General features: G+C 45.6%; 1 protein-coding gene across 1 annotated transcript in view; it reads right to left on the bottom strand.

Moving 5' to 3' along the window:
* GK5 (glycerol kinase 5) overlaps window positions 1-17162 on the bottom strand; it is a 43397-nt gene extending 26235 nt beyond the window's left edge. The window contains exons 1-3 of the mRNA XM_035133764.3: window positions 15802-17162; window positions 3563-3656; window positions 1651-1726 (exon numbers count right to left, since the gene is read on the bottom strand). Of these exons, the coding sequence (XP_034989655.1) occupies window positions 1651-1726; window positions 3563-3656; window positions 15802-15918 (287 nt within the window). The 5' untranslated portion in view covers window positions 15919-17162. The remainder of the gene's footprint in view (window positions 1-1650; window positions 1727-3562; window positions 3657-15801) is intronic.
* Between the last annotated feature and the right edge of the window lie 2882 nt (window positions 17163-20044).

The raw sequence follows: 20044 nt of genomic DNA on the forward strand, positions 1-20044 counted from the left end.
CCATGCCCAGGATTTAAATACGATCGAAAGGAGGAGACGCTCCAGCTACAAAACACATACGGAGGGGGGGAGTGAAAGGGAGAGAGGATGGGCCCCTCAAAAAACAGCAACTGAGCAAACTACATGGTATAAAATAGGGCAGAGGGGGGAAGGGCAGAGATTTGAGGGGTGAGGAACTGGCTAGTGTGGAAACACGCACCCGAAACGAGGGCAGGGAGAGAAAAGGGAAATTGTCAAGGGCGAGGTGTGGTGTGGTGTCTGTGTGTGTGACACAAACCCCCAGAAAAGCGAACTCAGGACCTGACTGGAGAGTTTGGGAAGGGGGAGAAAAGAAGTGACGGCGGTGAGAAACCTCCTCTCTTCACCCCTCAGAGTCTGCCTCTCTCTCTCTCTCTCTCTCTCTCTCTCTCTCTCTCTCTCTCTCTCTCTCTCTCTCTCTCCTGCCTCACTGCATGCAGGGCAACCACTGCATGTGGGGACGGAGCGCCCCGAGGAGAAAAATAAAACACACACACCCAGGGGAAGGGGGAGGGAGGGAGAAGTAAGAGACGTTGGCAGCCGACCCAATACCCGTCGCGTGCTCCCCCTCAGCCGAAACCGCCCTTCCTCCTTAACCGGCAAGCTGAGTGAGGTTGTCGGGCGCGGGGAGACGCGAAGGCAGGTCTCAGAGGCGTCGCGGCCAGAGGAAGCGTGCGAGGAAGTGGAAGCAGCTGGGCACGCACGCACTCAGGTTTCACCGCCTGCCCGCCTGCGTGGCCCTGCGCCCCCTGCAGGGCATTGCAGGGAAACGCCTCTGCAGCCAGCAGCAGCAGGAGGGAAAGCGGCGAGCGGTGAGCAGGCTGGCAGCACCCCTCGGATGACGGCGCTCTAGGCAGTGGCCTAGCTCGCCTCAGTGGACGCACTAGCCCTGTGAGCAGTGATACCATATTCGAACTGTATGGGTAGGAAGGAGGAGTTGGGCACACAGAACAGAAGTCCCTGCCCCTTTTTTCCTCCTTATTTTTGCTCTCCAAGCAAAAAAAAAACTATTTGGTGAAAACATATGAGGTGGCTGCTGACACATTCTAAGAGCTCCCAGGATGCAGCACTGTACTTCGCTGAAGTTCCCATCAGGCAGAAGTTCCACAGAGCCCAGCAAGTGAGAAACTGTGTGGAATACAGCAAAGGTGTCCTAATAGTCACCTTTGGGTTGGCTGAGGTGCTTTCCCTCAAGCATAACATTGGCCCTGCTACAAGCCCAAGGCTACCTGCTCTTGTTTTTTTGAGGGGGAGTAATCTACAATTTGCCACATTCTGTATCTGCATATAAGTGGTGAATTAGACAACATATTTAGAAACAGTTCATGTCTTTAAGAGACTGACTGACAGAATAATGTCAGACCATCACTGTAGGTGATGGTCAGCCTTTTAAAACTGCCTTTTGAAATAAATGTCATCCAAAAATGAAAGGGCGAGTACGGAGGACTCCTTGCTTCTCAACCCTGCAGGAACATTTGATGCAAAGAGAGATAGACACATACATACACACACTTAGGAGGAGCTACTTCTGCCTCACAGCATAACTGCAGGCACATCTAAAAACAAACACATTTACAAGCTTGTCTTTGAGGGTTACAAACTTCTATTATAACCAGCATGCATTCTACATACTTGTTCCACGTCATGAAAGTTCCTCGCTGTGTCGAGATTCCAAGAGCAGAAATTTGATTCATTTTCACTCCAGCAGCTAAAAGAAAAAATTGAACACTGAGCAGTGAACTTTATGGAACAACTGCTGTAATGTAGCCTTAGTATCAGAAATTATTCACCCATACTCATTCATAAAGAATTTCATTCCACTTTATTCAGCAACTTAACAAAAGCCAGCTGTTCATTCAGCAAAACAATATGGCCACTGAAACAGTCTTGGATATGTGATTCAAAGAACATGCAGAGTGTTGGGGAGAGTCATGTGCAAAACTTCAAAAATAAAATAAAACGCTTGCTTCTTTGGCAGTAGGAAGAGATACTGTGCTTTGAATTTTAGTAACACGGACCTGTAACAGAATGCCCTAACAAAGTTATATGAGCATTAAAGAACACAGATATTTATATTTGTAAGTAAGGGACCAGGAAGGCTGCGCAAAACCATAACTTCCAGCACAGCAAAATAAGATTTCATCACATTAAACGTTCCCCAGCCTTGAGCACTAAACATTGCTTAGTTTTGGCAAGTCTCAAGGGGGAGCGTGTCCCTTTACTAAAAGCGATGAATATGTCTCCCTCTGAACTCAATTTAAAAGGCTCAGACAACTTCCCCGTGTGGCTGGTGGCCACAACCTCACCACCCACACATTGAGAATACATGCAAAAAGGCTCTACACATGCACCAATACAGATGTGCAGAGATACTTCCCATGAGGGGGGACTCTGATTGGGCCAGAATCCTCCCCTTATTTGTAAGGTTGGTACACATGCAGAATCCCTCTTCATGTGGTCCTAAAATGGAGGTGGTGAGTTGTGCAATCACCAAGTGGTGGGAGTCAATTAGGGCCTTCTCAGCAGTGGCACCCTCTGTGTGGAATGCCCTTCCATCAGGTGTCAAAGAGATAAAGAACTACGTAACTTTTAGAAGACATCTGTATCAGGTAGTATTTGCTGTTTGCTGTTTTATTATGTTTTTATATGCACTGGAAGCTGCCCAGATGGGTGGGGCATGCATTAAATAATAATAAATAATAATAATAATAATAATAATAATAATAATAATAATAGTAATAATAATTTCTAGTAGTTCCTCCAGGTGGTGATCCCAGAATTTTTGTTGAGATACTCTAATATGTGGTCAAAATTAACTGGCATGCATCACAAGGTAACAATATGGGGTATAAGGTAAAGGTAAAGGGACCCCTGACCATTAGGTCCAGTCGTGACCGACTCTGGGGTTGCAGCACTCATCTCGAGTTATTGGCCGAGGGAGCCAGCGTATAGCTTCCAGGTCATGTGGCCAGCATGACAAAGTGAACCAGAGCAGCACACGGAAACGCCGTTTACCTTCCCGCTGTAGCGGTACCTACTTATCTACTTGCACTTTGATGTGCTTTTGAACTGATAGGTTGGCAGGAGCTGGGACCGAACAACGGGAGCTCACCCCATCGCGGGGATTCGAACCACTGACGTTCTGATCGGCAAGCCCTAGGCTCTGTGGTTTAACCCACAGCGCCACCCGCGTCAAGCACATTAAATGGGTTTCAATGTTATATCCCATCTTAATGTTAATATAGGATGAGTGTTCTTTCGGTAAACCTGGCCATGAGCCATTTTGGGGTTTAAAATGTTAAACCCTGTACTTTGGGTCTGGAATGCAGACAAAGCACAAACATCAGCAAACTTCCAAATAAATACTGTTGTGGCCCAATTTTGGACCCATGGCAGCTTCCAGGCCATTGACAGAGCCACATATGACACACTGCAATAGTCTAAGCAGGAGGTTACCAGAGCAAGGGTAATTGTAGCCAAGTTATCTCCATCCACATACGGTCACAGGTTTTGGAAGAGCCACAATGTTGAGTTTCATGGTTACCTTGAACTGCCTCTTTAACCACATCAACAAATTGTGTCCACAGTCTTTCAGGATCCAGTTCAACCCAACCTGGCCGAGGATGAGCAACTTCCACCTGTTAACAAAAAACAGAATTACCAAGCAATCAGACCCAAAGCCACAAATGTTAGTAGTCTTGAGGAACTTACACTATGGGAAAGGCCATATAGGTGCAGGGGTACATTTAGATAATCTGGCCCCAAACCATTTATGGCCTAAAAAGTTAATTGCACTTTGAATTCGGCCCCAAAACGTATTGATTGCCATTGAAAATGGCACAAAAGTGATACAACACGTTTAGACCTTCTGGAGCTCATTAGTATCCTGATGGCTGTATTTTGCACTAGCTGGTGTTTCCGAGTTGTCTTCAGAGGCAACAACACAGAAAGCACAGTGCTGTAGTTCGCTTTGGAGGTAACCAGACCATGAATGACCAAGCCAAGGCCATGCCAATTTGGACAGGGCTGAATTCAAGAGCACCCCCAAGCTCCATACCTAGTCCTTTGATGGAAGAGTAACCCTACCTAAGACCAGTTTAATAATAATACAGTAATAATATAATAATTTATTATTTCTACCCCGCCCATCTGGCTGGGATTCCCCTGCCACTCTGGGTGGCTTTCAACAGAACATTAAAAACAGAATAAAACTTCAAACATTAAAAACTTCCCTAAACAGGGCTGCCGTCAGATGTCTTCTAAAAGTCAGATAGTTGTTTATTTCCTTGACATCTGACGGGAGGGCGTTCCACAGAGTGGCTGCCACTACCAAGAAGGCCCTCGTTTAAAAATACTCAAAGCAGTGTTACAAGAAGATAATTGTAGCCATTGGGAAGCAATGTGGAATAGGTACATACATAAGATGTGGGGTTTTGCAGTCCATGTACTGGGCACAGTTTTCACACAAACTTTATGTTCATACTCCACAATGAAAAAATAAGTTATGCAATTCTTATACATGCAGATTACAGGTTTACTTCTACATGGAGTGAATCTTGATTATTTTAATTATGCTTACCCCAACCTTCCTACCCTCAACACAACTTCTATGTCAGTAAAATACAAATGACTGTATTTTAGCGTTGTACTTAAATTGTATTTGTTTCTGTAGGGAATGAAGACCCAATGTACATCCTTTCTACATATCAATGGGTGATGCAAAGAAATCTGGATCAGGTTCAATTCCCTCAAATTTACAATGCTTCATTATCTTGGCTCAGAACAGAGTATAAAGCACCAAAGTGTTAGAAAGCTTTATTAAGATGTTTGGAGAAGCTTTTGACTAGGCAGGAGAGAATCAAGTCATAATTGCAGCAATGTTAAGGAAACGTTGATGAACATTGATGAACTGCCCATAGATGAAGGGCAGTTCACAGCATAAAAATACAGCATAAAAACTCCTGTTAAATCTACAAGCATTTTCTGTATCTGAATTCCATAACTTCATATCAAATTAAATACAAAGAATATATGGAAGTGCCAACAAATTGACAATCATTACAAACAACAAAAAGTCAGACTGTCCTAGTAATTATTATGAAAACTTTTATACCATATTAGACCACTGCTATAGATTAAATTAGTTCCAGTGTAGCTTTATCTGCTGTAACAGTTTATGAGACCCAGCTTTTGCTAGAGCCTTGAAAAATTCCAGAATAGATTAAAGTTACAGCAGTGTATCTAATGGTATCCTTTGTGCTGCCAGAAGGCTCTTGAATCCTGTGGAGTTTTCTGTCAATAGGACAGGGAGGGAGGCAATTTTTGCCAATTCCCCCTCTGCTCTGTGGGTCCTTATGCCCCTGCCCCAAATCTGCTCCAGAGTGTTGGGAGATCCTTTGGAACTGCCTGGGAGGTGGAGGGTGGTGACAGTAGGATGCAACTTGTACAAAGGTGGTTACACTGCCAGAGGATCAACAATGGCCAAACTCAATAAGCAATGCAAAATTATGCACTTCTTGCTACATAAGAAGCTGTCTTATACAGAGTCGGAACGCTGGTCAGTATTGTCAGAAAAACCTGAACCTTTTGTACACATTTTAAAGATACAGCTTTGCCCTGCTGCAGCTTCCCTTACTGAATTCAATAATGTGACAACTGTTAGTGTTCCAGCTGAACAGTCATTGTCCAGTTGGTGAAAAAACTAAGGATCAGAAATAGAAAATTCACAGATTTCCCAGTGTTCTTGGCTATAGGAATAGAAAGGACTTGTTCCATACAATTATTTTAAGATTGAACCAGATGACGAATGATCTCAGTCCATTTGTCCCATCATTAATAGACATAATTCAATCCACAAATCTGCAATTGCCCTCCAGGAGCATTTGGGTCCGCCAGTGGATAGGTAACCTAACGCAAATGGTATGGAGATCCAAACTATATTGTTACATGCCACTCCAATCTCGGAGTGGTGTGAGATTTCAGGGGTTCCAAGCATGTTTATCTAGGTGTTTCCTTTTGGGAAATGAGACACAGCCAAGACTAAGTGTAGTGTCTTTATGATATATGGTTTATTTACACATATCTACAGCCTGAGCCTACAGCAAAGGCATTGACAGCATTAACACCACAAGAGGCTTCTCCCATAGCCACAGTAGCCTTGAACTTAAGCAGACCACAGCCACTACTCTCAACCATTGGTGATGATCGGGCTCATCTCTGATAAGGAGGGTGAAACGGAGTATAGAGATGAGGTGGAGCGGCTGACAGAGTGGTGCAGAGTCAACAACTTGCTCATAAATACAAAGAAAACTAAGGAGCTTGTGGTGGACTTTAGGAGACAGAAGAACGAGGTCCAGCCACTTTTGATTGACGGAATTTGTGTGGAGAGGGTAACAACGTTTAGATTTCTAGGCATTGAGTTACAGGAGGATCTGTCCTGGAGTGTTAATACAAGGGGGCTTGTGAAGAAGGCGCAGCAGAGACTGTATTTTTTGAGAATTTTAAGGACAAACCATCTTCCACAAAAGCTGCTGCTTGCCTTCTATCACTGTGCCATACAGTGTCCTAATCAATCCTTACCCCCAGGGCTATCAGCTCATGCAAGAGACTAGTGCTGACTTAAGTAGCTGTGGACACATCCAGTGGACACAACCAGTGGCTTAATTAGCTTTTGACATATGTTAATTCCAGAGGGTTAGGACATAGCTCTAGTACACACAGCTATACACACATGGGAGTAGCCCAACTCTAGCACTCTAAGCCATAATTAAATTCTCCCCGCCTTTACCCAAAGCCTTCATTAAATTCTAACCATAGCTTGATCCAGAATTTAGGGAGTCTTGCACCCACCAACTCATAACAATGTGAACTATCTGAGTGGATGTAGCAACCGAGTAATTTCGTTGTTCCCGCAAGGGGACAATGACAATAAAGATATCTTATCTTATCTAACTAACAGTTCCATTTAAGAGATGTCGATATCCAGCTGTTGCAAGCTGTACAACTGTGTCAGCTTGATGGTTCATACACTAGGCGTTTCCACACAATCCCAGGAGTTAAGAAAGTGAGCCCGCGTGAAGCAAACCCTTAAAGACCAATATAGAAATGATTTTTTAAAAATTGTAAACAGCATACTAAGGTTTTGTGGGACGCGGGTGCTGCTGTGGGTTAAACCACTGAGCCTAGGGCTTGCTGATCAGAAGGTCGGCAGTTCGAATCCCCGCGACGGGTTGAGCTCACATTGCTCAGTCCCAGTTCCTGCCAACCTAGCAGTTCGAAAGCACGTCAAAGTGCAAGTAGATAAATAGGTACCGCTATGGCGGGAAGGTAAATGACGTTTCCGTCTGTTGCTCTGGTTTACCAGAAGCGGCTTTGTCATACTGGCCATATGACCTGGAAGCTGTACACCGGCTCCCTCGGCCAATAATGTGAGATGAGCGCCGCAACCCCAGAGTCAGTCACGACTGGAGCTAATGGTCAGGGGTCCCTTTACCTTTACCTTATACTGAGGTTTTACCTTTAAAAGTCTGAAATCCCTTGTTTCGAGAGTTAAATCCTGACAAGCAATAGTCATGTTTGACTAAGTTTTGCTTAGAGTAGATCCACTGAAATTAATGGGCCTAACTTTGTCATGTTCATTCATTTCAAAGGGTATACTCTGAGTAAATACCACACTATGTCTGTCTTTAGGACAGATGGCCCACAGAGATAATATAGCACAAGAAAAACTGCTCTCTGTATCAACCTGAATAGGTTAGTTTAGTTGGATTTGTAAGCAAACAGGCCTCAATAATAATGTATGGAAACCGACTTCTAGTCAGAAAGTTTTAGCTCAAATTAAGGTGGCACTGTGGGTTAAACCACAGAGTCTAGGGCTTGCTGATCAGAAGGTCGGCGGTTTGAATCCCTGCAACGGGGTGAGCAACCGTGGCTCGGTCCCAGCTCCTGCCCACCTAGCAGTTCGAAAGCACCTCAAAGTGCAAGTAGATAAATAGGGACCGCTCCAGCGGGAAGGTAAACGGCGTTTCCGTGCGCTGCTCTGGTTTGCCAGAAGCAGCTTTGTCATGCTGGCCACATGACCTGGAAGCTGTACGCCGGTTCCCTCGGCCAATAATGCGAGATGAGCGCGCAACCCGAGTCGGTCACGACTGGACCTAATGGTCAGGGGTCACTTTACCTTTACCTTTAAGGTTGGGTCACAAGTGAGATTAAGGTGTCATCTCCTTAATCTCACTTGAGTTCTGCATCTGGGGAAATGTTTCTGACCTATATAGAAGTGAGGAATGTACAGAACAAACAAGAAATTCAACTGGTAAACAATGGCTGGTTACAACACTAATCCACACAGTTCTGCTGGTGTCTTGCCCCACAGACCAGCTGAGAACAGCAAATAATATCAGGTAGGATGTTGAAAACCAAATGCAACTAACTTGTACTGTTGAAATAAACAGTGAGAGAAACCAAACAACCAAGGCATAAATGGTCCCGAACAAAAACCAACCAACCAAAAATCTGAGATAAGGGGGAAATGTATAAAAATACAATATGGAATCGCTTATTACAATAAAATAGTTGCAAACATATTTCTCTCTGCGTATCTATATGCAGTGAGAGAAAAACACTGCAATAATAAAACCCAGAACAAACTTATACCCAGAACAAATTTAGTTGGTCTCTCAGGTGCTACTGGACAATTTTTTAAGGGTGACTTTTACTGACAATTTTATGCATAAATTTATATTCTTTGTAAACCACTTATTTTCCCCCAAACTAAATGGTATGCAAAATACTGGAGCGCAAGTCAGAGGCATAGCGTGGGGCGTGGGTGTGGCCCAGGCACAGTTTTGAGAGGGGGCGCAAACAGGCACCCCCACAGCAGGTTCCTTCATGGGAGCCTGGCTCTGTACCAGAAGGAGCTGTGTCTTGGCTGCGGCTTTTGTGCCTGGAGCAGCTTCACCCCTGAGCCAGGCCTTACCTGGAGGAGGAGAGCAGGTGAGTGGGTGGCAGCGCTGTCGCCCACCCTCCCCGGCTGTGGCACACCTCATGCCCAGTGGCAGCAGCTCTGCCGCCGGGTCACGTCTGACCTGGCAACAGAGAGCAGCCCTCCTCAGCCGTGGCAAGGCGCGCCCGGCCACAGCGGCTTTGTCGCCGGGTCAGGTCTGACCTGGCAGCGGAGAGCATCCCATGGAGGGGAGGGGAGGGGAGCATCTCACAGAGAAGAGGAGGAGAGTGGGAAGCAGCTTCCCTGCCCTTCTTCTACCTTGAACTGTAGCACACAGAGGGCGCCCTCGGTGCCCCATCCCTCTCGTGGGTACGCCACGCAGCATGGGCACTCACTCCACCGCTGGCACAAGTGGCACAAGTCTCACTCTGAAGCAGGTCTTGACTCTGCACTTGTTGCAGCTCCAGCTGAAGTATCCAGAGCTGCTATCAAGGACGCTTAGTGGGACCAGCTTACATAAGGTGAATCAGTTGATGTGGACAAGGTGTTGATGGCAATGCATCTGACCACATGACCCCTTGACCCTGTCCCGTCTGGCCGAGGGGGGCTGACTGGTTGATTCCAGAGTGTGGTTAGTGCTTCGTGGTATGAGGGGCTGGTCCCTGCCGAAATGAAAGAGGCAGATACACAGAAGAAAGGAAGAGGAAGACGGATTCGTTCAGACTATGAAACTTTTACACAGATGGCATAGCCCCGACAGCCGAACAAGAACTTTTCAATGCAAGACAAAACATTAGGAGTTGACTAAATATAAACGCCATTACACATTTTATAACAAATCCAGCAGCTATTGCACATGCTCCCAAACCTCTATCAACATTTGAAAATCTAATTACAAGCACTAATGCAAAGCACTAAGCCTATATTATCAATAGTTATGAAAAGAATTAGTGACATGCAATTAGGCCAAACAAATTTGATATAGCATACTTGAGAATCAGATCGAGAGACAGTAATTGTGTGTGTGTGTGTTTTAGACTGGCAGAGCCTGTGGGCTAAGAAGCTATTAAAGTCAGCATCCATGCTTTTATAAGAGGAGACTCAGAAGCTTCTACATGGGTAGCATCTATCACCTTTGAGGTATAGTCACCTTAACAAAGCTATTTCCTCTTTGCTAGAGAGGGTGTAAAGAGGTTAGAACCACTATACATATGTAGCGGCCAAGTGACTAATTACAGCCATTTTGGAAGAATGTTGTTGATGAACATTCTGATTACAAATAAAACTTGCACCCCCAACTTTAGTACCGGTACTGTTAACCAGCTCTAAAACTGAAAATGACAATCAAAGAATTAATTACTTTTCTTTTAGCAGCAGCTTGACAACTTGTCCAAAATTGGGAATCTTTGGAACATTCACAAATGTCACAATGGAAAGAAAAGATCAGGACTTTGGAATTATGTTTTCCCATAGGAATTTGTGTTCTGGGGTGAGTAGGAGAAATGTGTGAAGGGGGTGGTGGTGTTACATTCTCATATTCCCTTTAAAAAAAAAGAGCATATATTTTAAAAAAGAAAAAGACTCAACATTCACATTCCCCTTGTCCCTCCCCCATTAAAAGTAACAGGTAAGGGGTGCCATAACTGCTTCTTAAGCTGAGCTAAAATGTAGCTGGACAGCCTGCTTCTTTTAAGCACACCTGCTGTTGAACAGTCGCCACCCTCTTGAGAGCTTTGCTAAGACATTATTTGCAACTGGACAGTAATTATCACAAACCTCTTGGCCCAAGTGGGGCTTCTTGAGAAGGGTCTTACCATAATAGCTTTCTTCATGCAGCCGGCACCACACCATCCCACAAAGAACCATTAACCCCTGGAGTCCCCACCCAGATAGCCTCCAGTCGAGGGCACCTGCGTTAGGCTGAATTCCTTCAAGTGTGTTGTTGCAGGCATGTATAGAATTGCTACCTAATTTTCTAGCACAGCACCTCGTCTTCTTGTCATAGACACACAAGGCTGCAATCCTAAGCAACAATGAATCCAGTGATAATTATTTCTGAGTAAACATGTACAGGACAACACTATTTAAAGGTATTTTGAATAAATGGAGACATAAGTAATCCTTCAGAGAGGCAAAAAATGCATTCAGTTAATTAGTTTCTTCCTTCTGGCATTAAACACTTAAGTTTAATTGTGATAACATGCGTTGCAGTTAAACTACCGTAGTTTGCAAATAACACAAGGCTGAAGCCCAAACGACACTACAAGTTATGTGACGTATATGGTACTTTAAAGGGCATGCTAACAATTGTCTCTATTTAACAAAAAGCAGCTCTGAGACAGTTGTATCTGAGTTGGGATCACGCTGCAGAGAAACTTTCTTCCTTGTGCCACTTTCCCATCAAAAGTCCCCTCCCACAACTGATGTTTGCCCTTAAATATCAGCATAAAGTGATAAATTTCAGCAGGGAAACCCTCTCCCCATTAACCCAGCTTCAGTACTCACAGCTGCTTTTGGTAAAAGAGAAGGGGTAATTGGAAGCACACATTTAATGGCACATGCAGTTTGCCCCAATCAGATCACTCTAAGTGCCATTATCCTAGCACTATGCTATAGTTCCTTGCACTGAAAAATGTAGACTAGGACCATGTTGACAGAAGGTAACCATACATTGCAACATTGGTCCTTGGAATGTATACATTGCTTATTGGTACTTGGAAACAGTTGCATCACCAGGCACCAAGGTGCACGTCCACACAAAATGCGCACAGCCCGTTCCATAACCAATTAACCTGCAATAGGAATCTCTGAGCTTTGTCACTTAATCCTCTGAAACATCCCAAACTTTCCAAACCAAAGCCTACTTCTGCTTTTCAAATTCAGCTTGTGGCTTTATTTTACAGACATAGCAAACAAAAAAAACCTAGCCGCAAAGAACAAGAATCCTTATACTGCAGATTTTGCAAACAAGTTCATTAAAACTCAATAACAAATACTTTTTTTTTCCAAGCAAGAGCTTCCTGCTCTTCAACACGGTGACTCAGCAACACAGCGCTATGCTTCATTAGGTTCTTTGTAGTAAACAATTTTTTTTTTTGCACATGTCCTACGGTAGGCTCCAATACTCACAGGGTCTCCCCCATTCTTCCCTTCCTGTTGTATGGGCTTCTAGGGATCAAGAAGGTTGCTATGTTACCACCATTTAACACCTCTGTACATGATGCTCCCATGTGCCTATGCAGGGCGGAAGCTTGGCACATTCATCCTACACAGCAATCAGAGACTGCCGCAAAATGTTGCGGTACATGAGCCAGTTTGACTAATGAGTGACTGGTGGAAGCATCAGGGAACTAACAGAACAGGAGCCAGGCTTTGTTTTTGTCTTTGGGATGGAGGGGAGAAGAGAGAAAAGGAAGAAACAGGAAGGAGAAACACACAAAGGATAGCTCAGCTGATAGAGCAGGAGACTCTTACTGTCATGGGTTCATGCAAAAAGATTCCTGCATTGGAGGGGGGGTTTAGACTAGATGACCCCCGTGGTCCCTTCCAGCTCTAGGATTCTGTGATCCTGGGTACAATCCTAAGCATATCATACCCTTACTCAGGGCCGGTGCGTCCACTGAGGCGAGCTAGGCAACTGCCTAGAGCGCCGTCATCCGAGGGGCACTGCCAGCCTGCCGGCTGCCGCTCTCCCTCCTGCTGCAGCTTGCTGCTGGCTGCAGAGGCGCTTCCCTGCAATGCCTTGCATGGGGCGCAGACGGGCAGGCGGTGAAACCTGAGTGTGCGCGCGCCCAGCTCCTTCCCCTTCCTCGCACGCTTCCTCTGGCCGCGACGCCTCTGAGACCTGCCTTCATGTCTCCCTGCGCCCAACAACCTCACTCAGCTTGCCGGTTAAGGAGGACGTGCGGTTTCGGCTGAGGGGGAGCACGCGACGGGTATTGGGTCGGCTGCCAACGTCTGTCACTTCTCCCTCCCTCCCCCTTCCCCTGGGTGTGTGTGTTTTATTTTTCTCCTCGGGGCGCTCCGTCCCCACATGCAGTGGTTGCCCCGCATGCAGTGAGGCAGGAGAGAGAGAGAGAGAGAGGCAGACTCTGAGGGGTGAAGAGAGGAGGTTTCTCACCGCCGTCACTTCTTTTCTCCCCCTTCCCAAACTCTCCTGTCAGGTCCTGAGTTCGCTTTTCTGGGGGTTGTGTTACACACAACGGACACCACACCACACCTCGCCCTTGACAATTTCCCTTTTCTCTCCCCGTCCTCATTTCAGGTGGGTGTTTCCATACCAGCCACACTAGCCAGTTCCTCACCCCTCAAATCTCTGCCCTTCCCCCCTCCGCCCTATTTTATGCCACGTAGTTTTAGTTACAGCCACGTCCTCTCTCTCTTTCACTCCCCCCCCCCCCCGTATGTGTTTTGTAGCCGGAGCATCTCCTCCTTTCAATTGTATTTAAATCCTGGGCATGGACAACAGCAGCAGCAGAAGGAGGAGGAGGTGGACGTCCAATTTGGCAGCTGTGGCTGCTCAGGCATGGGCTGGAGAAAGGGGACCCTGGACTGCCTTTTGCAGCTGGGAGGAGCGGTGCGCGGGGGGGGGGGAGTGAGAGGTTGCAGGCTCAGGCACCGCCCTTACTGAAAATGGGTTGTTTATATATTGCCAACTACTCATACAATACGCCTGTCAACAATTACTCAGTTTAGTTTTTCTCCCCCTTTCTGTTCGCTGTAACTTGCCTTGCTAGTTCTAGCCTTGATGGGGGAAAACTGCTGCTGCTGTCCTCGTCCCGTCCCGTCCCCCCCCCATCTGTCCACTATTAACTCTGGGCATGGTTATGGGAACTGGGCAGCCGTATGCATTTGGTTTGGAGTCAGACCACTGTATCCTGCAGGGCTGATATATGCATGAACATGCATAGAGGGTTGACCCCAATATTAATTTAGGGACATTATAGGTTGGTGGGGGAATGTAGGGAATTGCTTTCCCCCTTTTGTTGCAATTAAATACATATTGTCAAGAGTGAAGCTGTGTTCTTCTCTGACAAGGGAGCTATTGAAGAGTACATGTAATCTTAAAACATCTAGATGCAAGTTTTATGGAAAACCCATATCTCAAAATCATACATGATGTAATAGTTGCAAGTAAGTCCTGAAAGCCTAGCTGTTCATGGAAATGTTATTTAATATGCAGTGTACAGTTGACACCATAAGATTCTAAAACAAGCGTGTATATTCAAAACTAAATACCGGTAGTTGTCATCTTTTTAAGTGTTTCGAGGTGAGAGGGAGCTCCAGAAACAAGCCTGTGATGAAGCATTTTAAACACTTTTAAGATGAGAATGATCCTTAATGCAGCTTGCCAGGGCTCCAAAATACAAAACCCCAAGAGTTCTCTGTGTATAGCAAGTTCTGCTTTTCACACTACTAGTCATGTCACACTGCTAGTCACACTACTAGTCATGGGGTCACGAAGAGTCGGACACGACTAAACGACTAAACAACAACAACAAGTCATGTTTTAAGAGAAGGAAATGATTAAGTGGAAGGGGTAAGATTGCAGTACAACTCTGCATATGGCAACTTTGGAAGGCTGCACAAAGCTTTTGCATAACAGTTTAAAGGGAACTTCTCCTAGTTGTATGATCTTCTTTCCATAGGGTTCAGTGAACCAGGTTACATTGTTGACATGGTTTTCGTATTTCGTGACCGCTTCTCAGTATGTATTATCATGTAGTATCATGCATGTTGCTTTAAAACAAATATTAAGTAGTTGCAGGTATGTTTATATGAAATGCTTAGTGGAAGTGGTCAATTATCTGACTTGGTCCTGCTTAAAAATATTGACTGTAAAATGTCTGGAATTCAGATTTAATCCTAATTTCTTGTTTAATTATTTCTCCAGTAAATTAATGAAAGACATTTGTGAATCCAAACTGATAGGTGTTTTTCAGCCAAATCACAGTTTCAAGTATTGCTTGCTTTGTAAAGCTGTGGGAGAGGCATAAGGTAAAGGGACCCCTGACCATTAGGTCCAGTCGTGACCGACTCTGGGGTTGCGCGCTCATCTCGCATTATTGGCCGATGGAGCCGGTGTACAGCTTCCAGGTCCTGTGGCCAGCATGACAAAGCCGCTTCTGGCAAACCAGAGCAGCACATGGAAACGCCGTTTACCTACCCGCTGTAGCGGTTCCTATTTATCTACTTGCATTTTGACATGCTTTCGAACTGCTAGGTTGGCAGGAGCTGCGACCAAGCAACGGGAGCTCACCCCATCACTGATTAGCAAGCCCTAGGCTCAGTGGTTTAACCACAGTGCCACCCATTACAGCAAAAGAATTTGATCAAGTTAATGTGTTTTAATCAGCTATTGATGAACCAAATCATCTCTTCAAAAAGCAACTGAGATTTATAAATCACTTTATATTTCAAAAATAAAAAGTTCCCTCCCCCCCTATTTCCCTCTCACCCCCTCCAATCTCTGTCTCTTCCTTCCCTCTCCCTCCCCCCTCTCTCTTTCCTTCCTTTCTCCCCACCCTGCACTATTATTCTGCGGTAGCAGGACTGCCACTGCTTTGGAACATGTATCAGAGATCATGGTTACAAGGAACAGGTTGGATGTGAAATACATCTGTTTGAAATATGATTTTGGGGGCGGGCAGAAGGTGATCTCGCCTAGGGCGCAAAAAACCCTAGCACCGGTAAGTGGTTAAAGAGGCTGCACTCTTACGTCTGTGTTTGTCCCCAGGAGCAGAGTAGGACTTATTTCTAGGTAGACACGCGTTAAAATCGAGCTATACCGCCTGACGCGGCTTGTATGCCGCACCCCCCCCCCTCTCCACCAGAGCTCCCACCTGCATAGCCTTGGCTCCCTTGAGCACCGCCGCCTTGTCGTAAACATGGCACCGTATCACCGTGCTGCCCACGTCCACACCCAAGATATACTTCTCCGCGGTTGCAGGCGAGGCCATGGCGTCTGTGTTGGCGTCCTGCTCTTCCGAGTCTCGCTGCCGTCGCCCCTCAAGAACCGGGCGTCCGAGCTCCTTAAAGGCGCGCAGCTTCTCACCCAGGCGCTTTTAAAAGCTCCCCGGGAGGAGGAGGAGAGGAGGAGGAGGAATGAGAAAAAGAAGGGACGCAGCAGCCGCGCCGACGGCGGGCGAGAGAGCAACGCCTCTCCATGCAGGGCGGGACTCCAGGGAGGAGAAAGCGGCCAAGGTGGAGGCGGCAGCGGCGGGCGGCTTTGAATGTCAGCAGCAGCGATTGCGAAGGAGAGGGAGCCGGGAAGGTGTAGGAGGGAGCAGAAGGAGGCGGCGTGGCGAAAGCAAAGGGGAGCGCCGCTTTTGGCGAGGAGGCCCGGCCTGTTTCGAAACGCCTAATTCGGTCGCCAGGCCCCCACACACCAAGGGGTTGAAGGGCCAAGGGTTGCAGTTTCCCGCCCACACCTGCCCTACTTTCTCGTGGTTTCCAGGGCAAGCAGTTAAATCTCGGAGGGTCAGGTGCCAACTTGGATAATATATTGGGGGGGGCAGGTAAGCCCCACCCCACATAATCACAAAATGTGGCACACTATATGAAGGGCAATGGCTAACAACTTGGCAGACACCTCAGCCCCTAGGAGTTGGCTCCCATGTCCAGCGTCTTGGTCTCGCAGTGGCCACTCAGTTGCCTCTGGGAAACCGTGAGCAGGACATGAGAGGAGCGCATTATCCCCTCTTGCGGTTCCCAGGGATTGGTATTCAGAAGCATTGGCTAGTTAGTATGTAGTCATTTGCAGCCTTTTCCTCCCTGAATTTGCCTAATCCTCTCTCAGAGCCCTCCAAGTTGATGGCCATCAACTTCCTTATGCAAGTGGGTTCCGTGGGCTGCGTGAAGCAGTTCTTGTTTTTATTCTGTCCTGAATCTTCCAATCTTCATTAGATGTCCAGGAGTTACTGTGTTATGAGAGGGGGGGAAAAACTCTCTCTAGCCCCCTTCCTCCATGCCATACAAAATTTTAACCATGCCACCCCCTACTCACCTTTTCTCTAAACTTGCAGTGCAGTTTCCAGTGTAAAGCTGGAGGCCAGCCGGGCCCTTTGCAAACAAAACTGATATCCGAAAATTGTAGAATGTGCAGTCTAAAGGATAATGAGGAAAGACTTAGGCTAGATGGAAGGGAAAAGATGTCCTCTGTAAACCCCATACAGTACTATATAGGACACCTGTTCCAGGTTAAAGTACCAAAAAAGAAAAAAAAGAAATGTTATTTTAAAAGGCTTTTCAATTTTGACTTCTCATCTCTAAGTTGCTTTGGTTGTTTCACATGGCAGTTTGCATCTGGGTTATTTCTAGAGTTTTCATAGTTCACTGGCCTAGGAGATACTTTAATAATAGTTGACCATAAACCTGGCGAGCTCTAGTATGGAAGCCTCCCTGTTTAGGGAGGCTTTTAATGTTTAATAGATTATTTTATTTCATTTTTCTGTTGGAAGCTGCCCAGAGTGGCTGGGGAAACCCAGCCAGATGGGCGGGGTATAAATTATTATTATTATTATTATTATTATTATTATTATTATTATTTGTTTACTTCAATAAATAACTGAACAGAGCCATTTGTTGTTCTAGCCTATTTCTCTCCCAGCAGTGGCTGGGGTGGGGGTGGGGGTTGAAAGCAGGCCTCCCCAACAATCCTGTTGGCACTCAGTCTCAAGCAAATGTGGACTACATTTGTGGATGTTTTAGACAACTGATAAGTATTCAAAAGCGGCTTATGTCTTGCATTACCGGTCCTTTCTGTACTGCGATGGTAGGAGGGCTCCTATACTAAGGGTGGGGTGACCATCTCTGGGTCAGATGGGATGCAGTTTTAGGGTGGGCATTAGCAGCTTTGGAAGGAGCAGGGCCACCTCCCACATGGCCCAGGGGTTTCAACATTCCATGTCATGGGTGTAAAGTAGCCACACTGCAGGACCTCCATGCTATGAAGCAACATCAGGACAAGTGCTCAGAACAAAGATCAGGAAGCTGGGCGAAGCTATATTACAACTCCCATTCTTCCTGGCCACTGGGCTAGGCTGGCTGTGGCCAATGGTTTCCCAGTCCTGCATTTGAAGTTAAGACATTATATTTGTTGCAAACACTGTTGGCCCAGATGGCTGTCACAAAGAAGTGGAAAAGACCATGCAATCCACCCCCAGCTGTAATAAACATAGCTTAGGTATTTAATTTACAACAGATTGAAGTCTACTAGCAAAGTCAGACTTACAAATAACTTCCTTTCCTAAATGAGGTATGAACACTTTCATATCAACAGGTCATAATCTCTGATTTCGACTATATTTGCTCTTCCTTGATGGCACCTTGCAAGAACAAGCAGAGACCAGACTGCAGGTCTCCACTTTGGAAACAGCCTTCACATAATAGGAACAGAAAAAAACTACATACCGGTACGTAAGTTGATTTTATAGATTTTGTCCACTTACGCTTTAAATGCTGGGAGATAGGAGTAGATCGAAATACTGCTTAAGTTATAAATAAATGGCAGGTGCTTGCTGATGTCTGTAGTTGCCCAGTTGCTTCAGTGACCTGAGAAGGGGTTGTGTGTGTAATACAGTACGCCTTCAGATTATTTTGCAGTGTGGAAAGCAATAGATAAATGTCACAGGGCCTTGTGTGTTGTGCAACTCAGCCTAGCCAATTCTGGAGAGAAGCAAGGCAGCAACTATGATACGGTGGTACCTCTGGTTACAAATTTAATTTGTTTCGGAGGTCCGTTCTTAACCTGAAACAGTTCTTAACCTGAGGTACCACTTTAGCTAATGGGGTCTCCCGCTGCCGCCGGTGTGCGATTTCTGTTCTCATCCTGGGGCAAAGTTCTTAACCCGAGGTACTACTTCCAGGTTAGCAGAGTCTGTAACCCAAAGTGTTCGTGACCCAAGGTACCACTGTATTGTCAAAGTGGTGTACAGTATTGCCCTTAAGTGAGGGGTTTTATTTATGTATTAATTCATTAATTCAGTCAATTTATATACCACTATTTTTAATATTGTACACCACCCTGGGATCTTCTGATAAACACATTACGGTACAAAACATCAATGATAGAAACATAATAAAAACATACTGTACTGACAGACAGTCTAATAATAAAATAGTCATAACAACAGTCCCCCCCCCACCGGCCATTGAATAGCCTGGGTAAAGAGAACGTTTTTGCCTGGCACGTAAAGACATGTTGTAATGGCACCAGGTGAGCCTCTCTGGGGAGAGCATTCCACATCTGGGAGCCAACAAAGAAAACACCAGTTCCTTTGCCACCCTCTGAACCTCTCTAGGATGGGGGACATAGAGATGGGCCTCAGATGACAAGTGCAGGATCTGGGTCGGTTCATGTGAGGCAAGGGGATCCTTAGGACACTGAGGTGCTGAGCTGTGTAAGGCTTTATAGGTCAACACCAGCTATTTGAGTTGAGTCCAGAAACTAATTGGCAGCCAGTGCACCTAGAGCCAGGCCTGGATTTGTGGAATGGAATTCTTTCCACATGCTTCTTTTTAAAGAGGCAGATAGAAGTATACTAGGATTGCTTTCTACGGACTCAAGATTACTACTTATACAAGATTATCAAATTCTTACTGAAGTTCTGGTTCAGTCTTCCCTGTATCAAGTTTGTAACCTAGATTCAGGGCTACTTGCTGGCAAGGATTTCACAAAGCTAGTAAAGAAAAGGACACTGCAGACATTTCTAAGGAAATAACAGCTTCATTTCTATTTCTAGTTCCCACAGCAGAAATATGTCGCTTGAGGTTTGCTTTCGAATGTACCATGGTTAGCATCAGTGTTTACCCATATTATAATGTTTCCACTTTGAGTTAAATTCAACACACTTGCTTCTCTCTCCCCCCCTCCCTCAGATAAATTCAAAACTCTCTTATTATGCCAAAGCCAAATGAGTGAAATACAGTCAGAAAGAACACAACACTTCTACTTGTGTTTTGTTCCAGACAAACCACCATGAAATCGCTATTCTTCTTACTACAAGCCTTCTCATATCCATGCCAGCTTTACTGGTGCCAGTGCTTAAGTTACAGCACAGACAGTAAAGTCATTCAAAAGTATAG

The sequence above is a fragment of the Zootoca vivipara genome, chromosome 5, assembly GCF_965207765.1.
Source record: "Zootoca vivipara chromosome 5, rZooViv2.hap1.1, whole genome shotgun sequence".
Taxonomy (NCBI): Eukaryota; Metazoa; Chordata; class Lepidosauria; order Squamata; family Lacertidae; genus Zootoca; species Zootoca vivipara.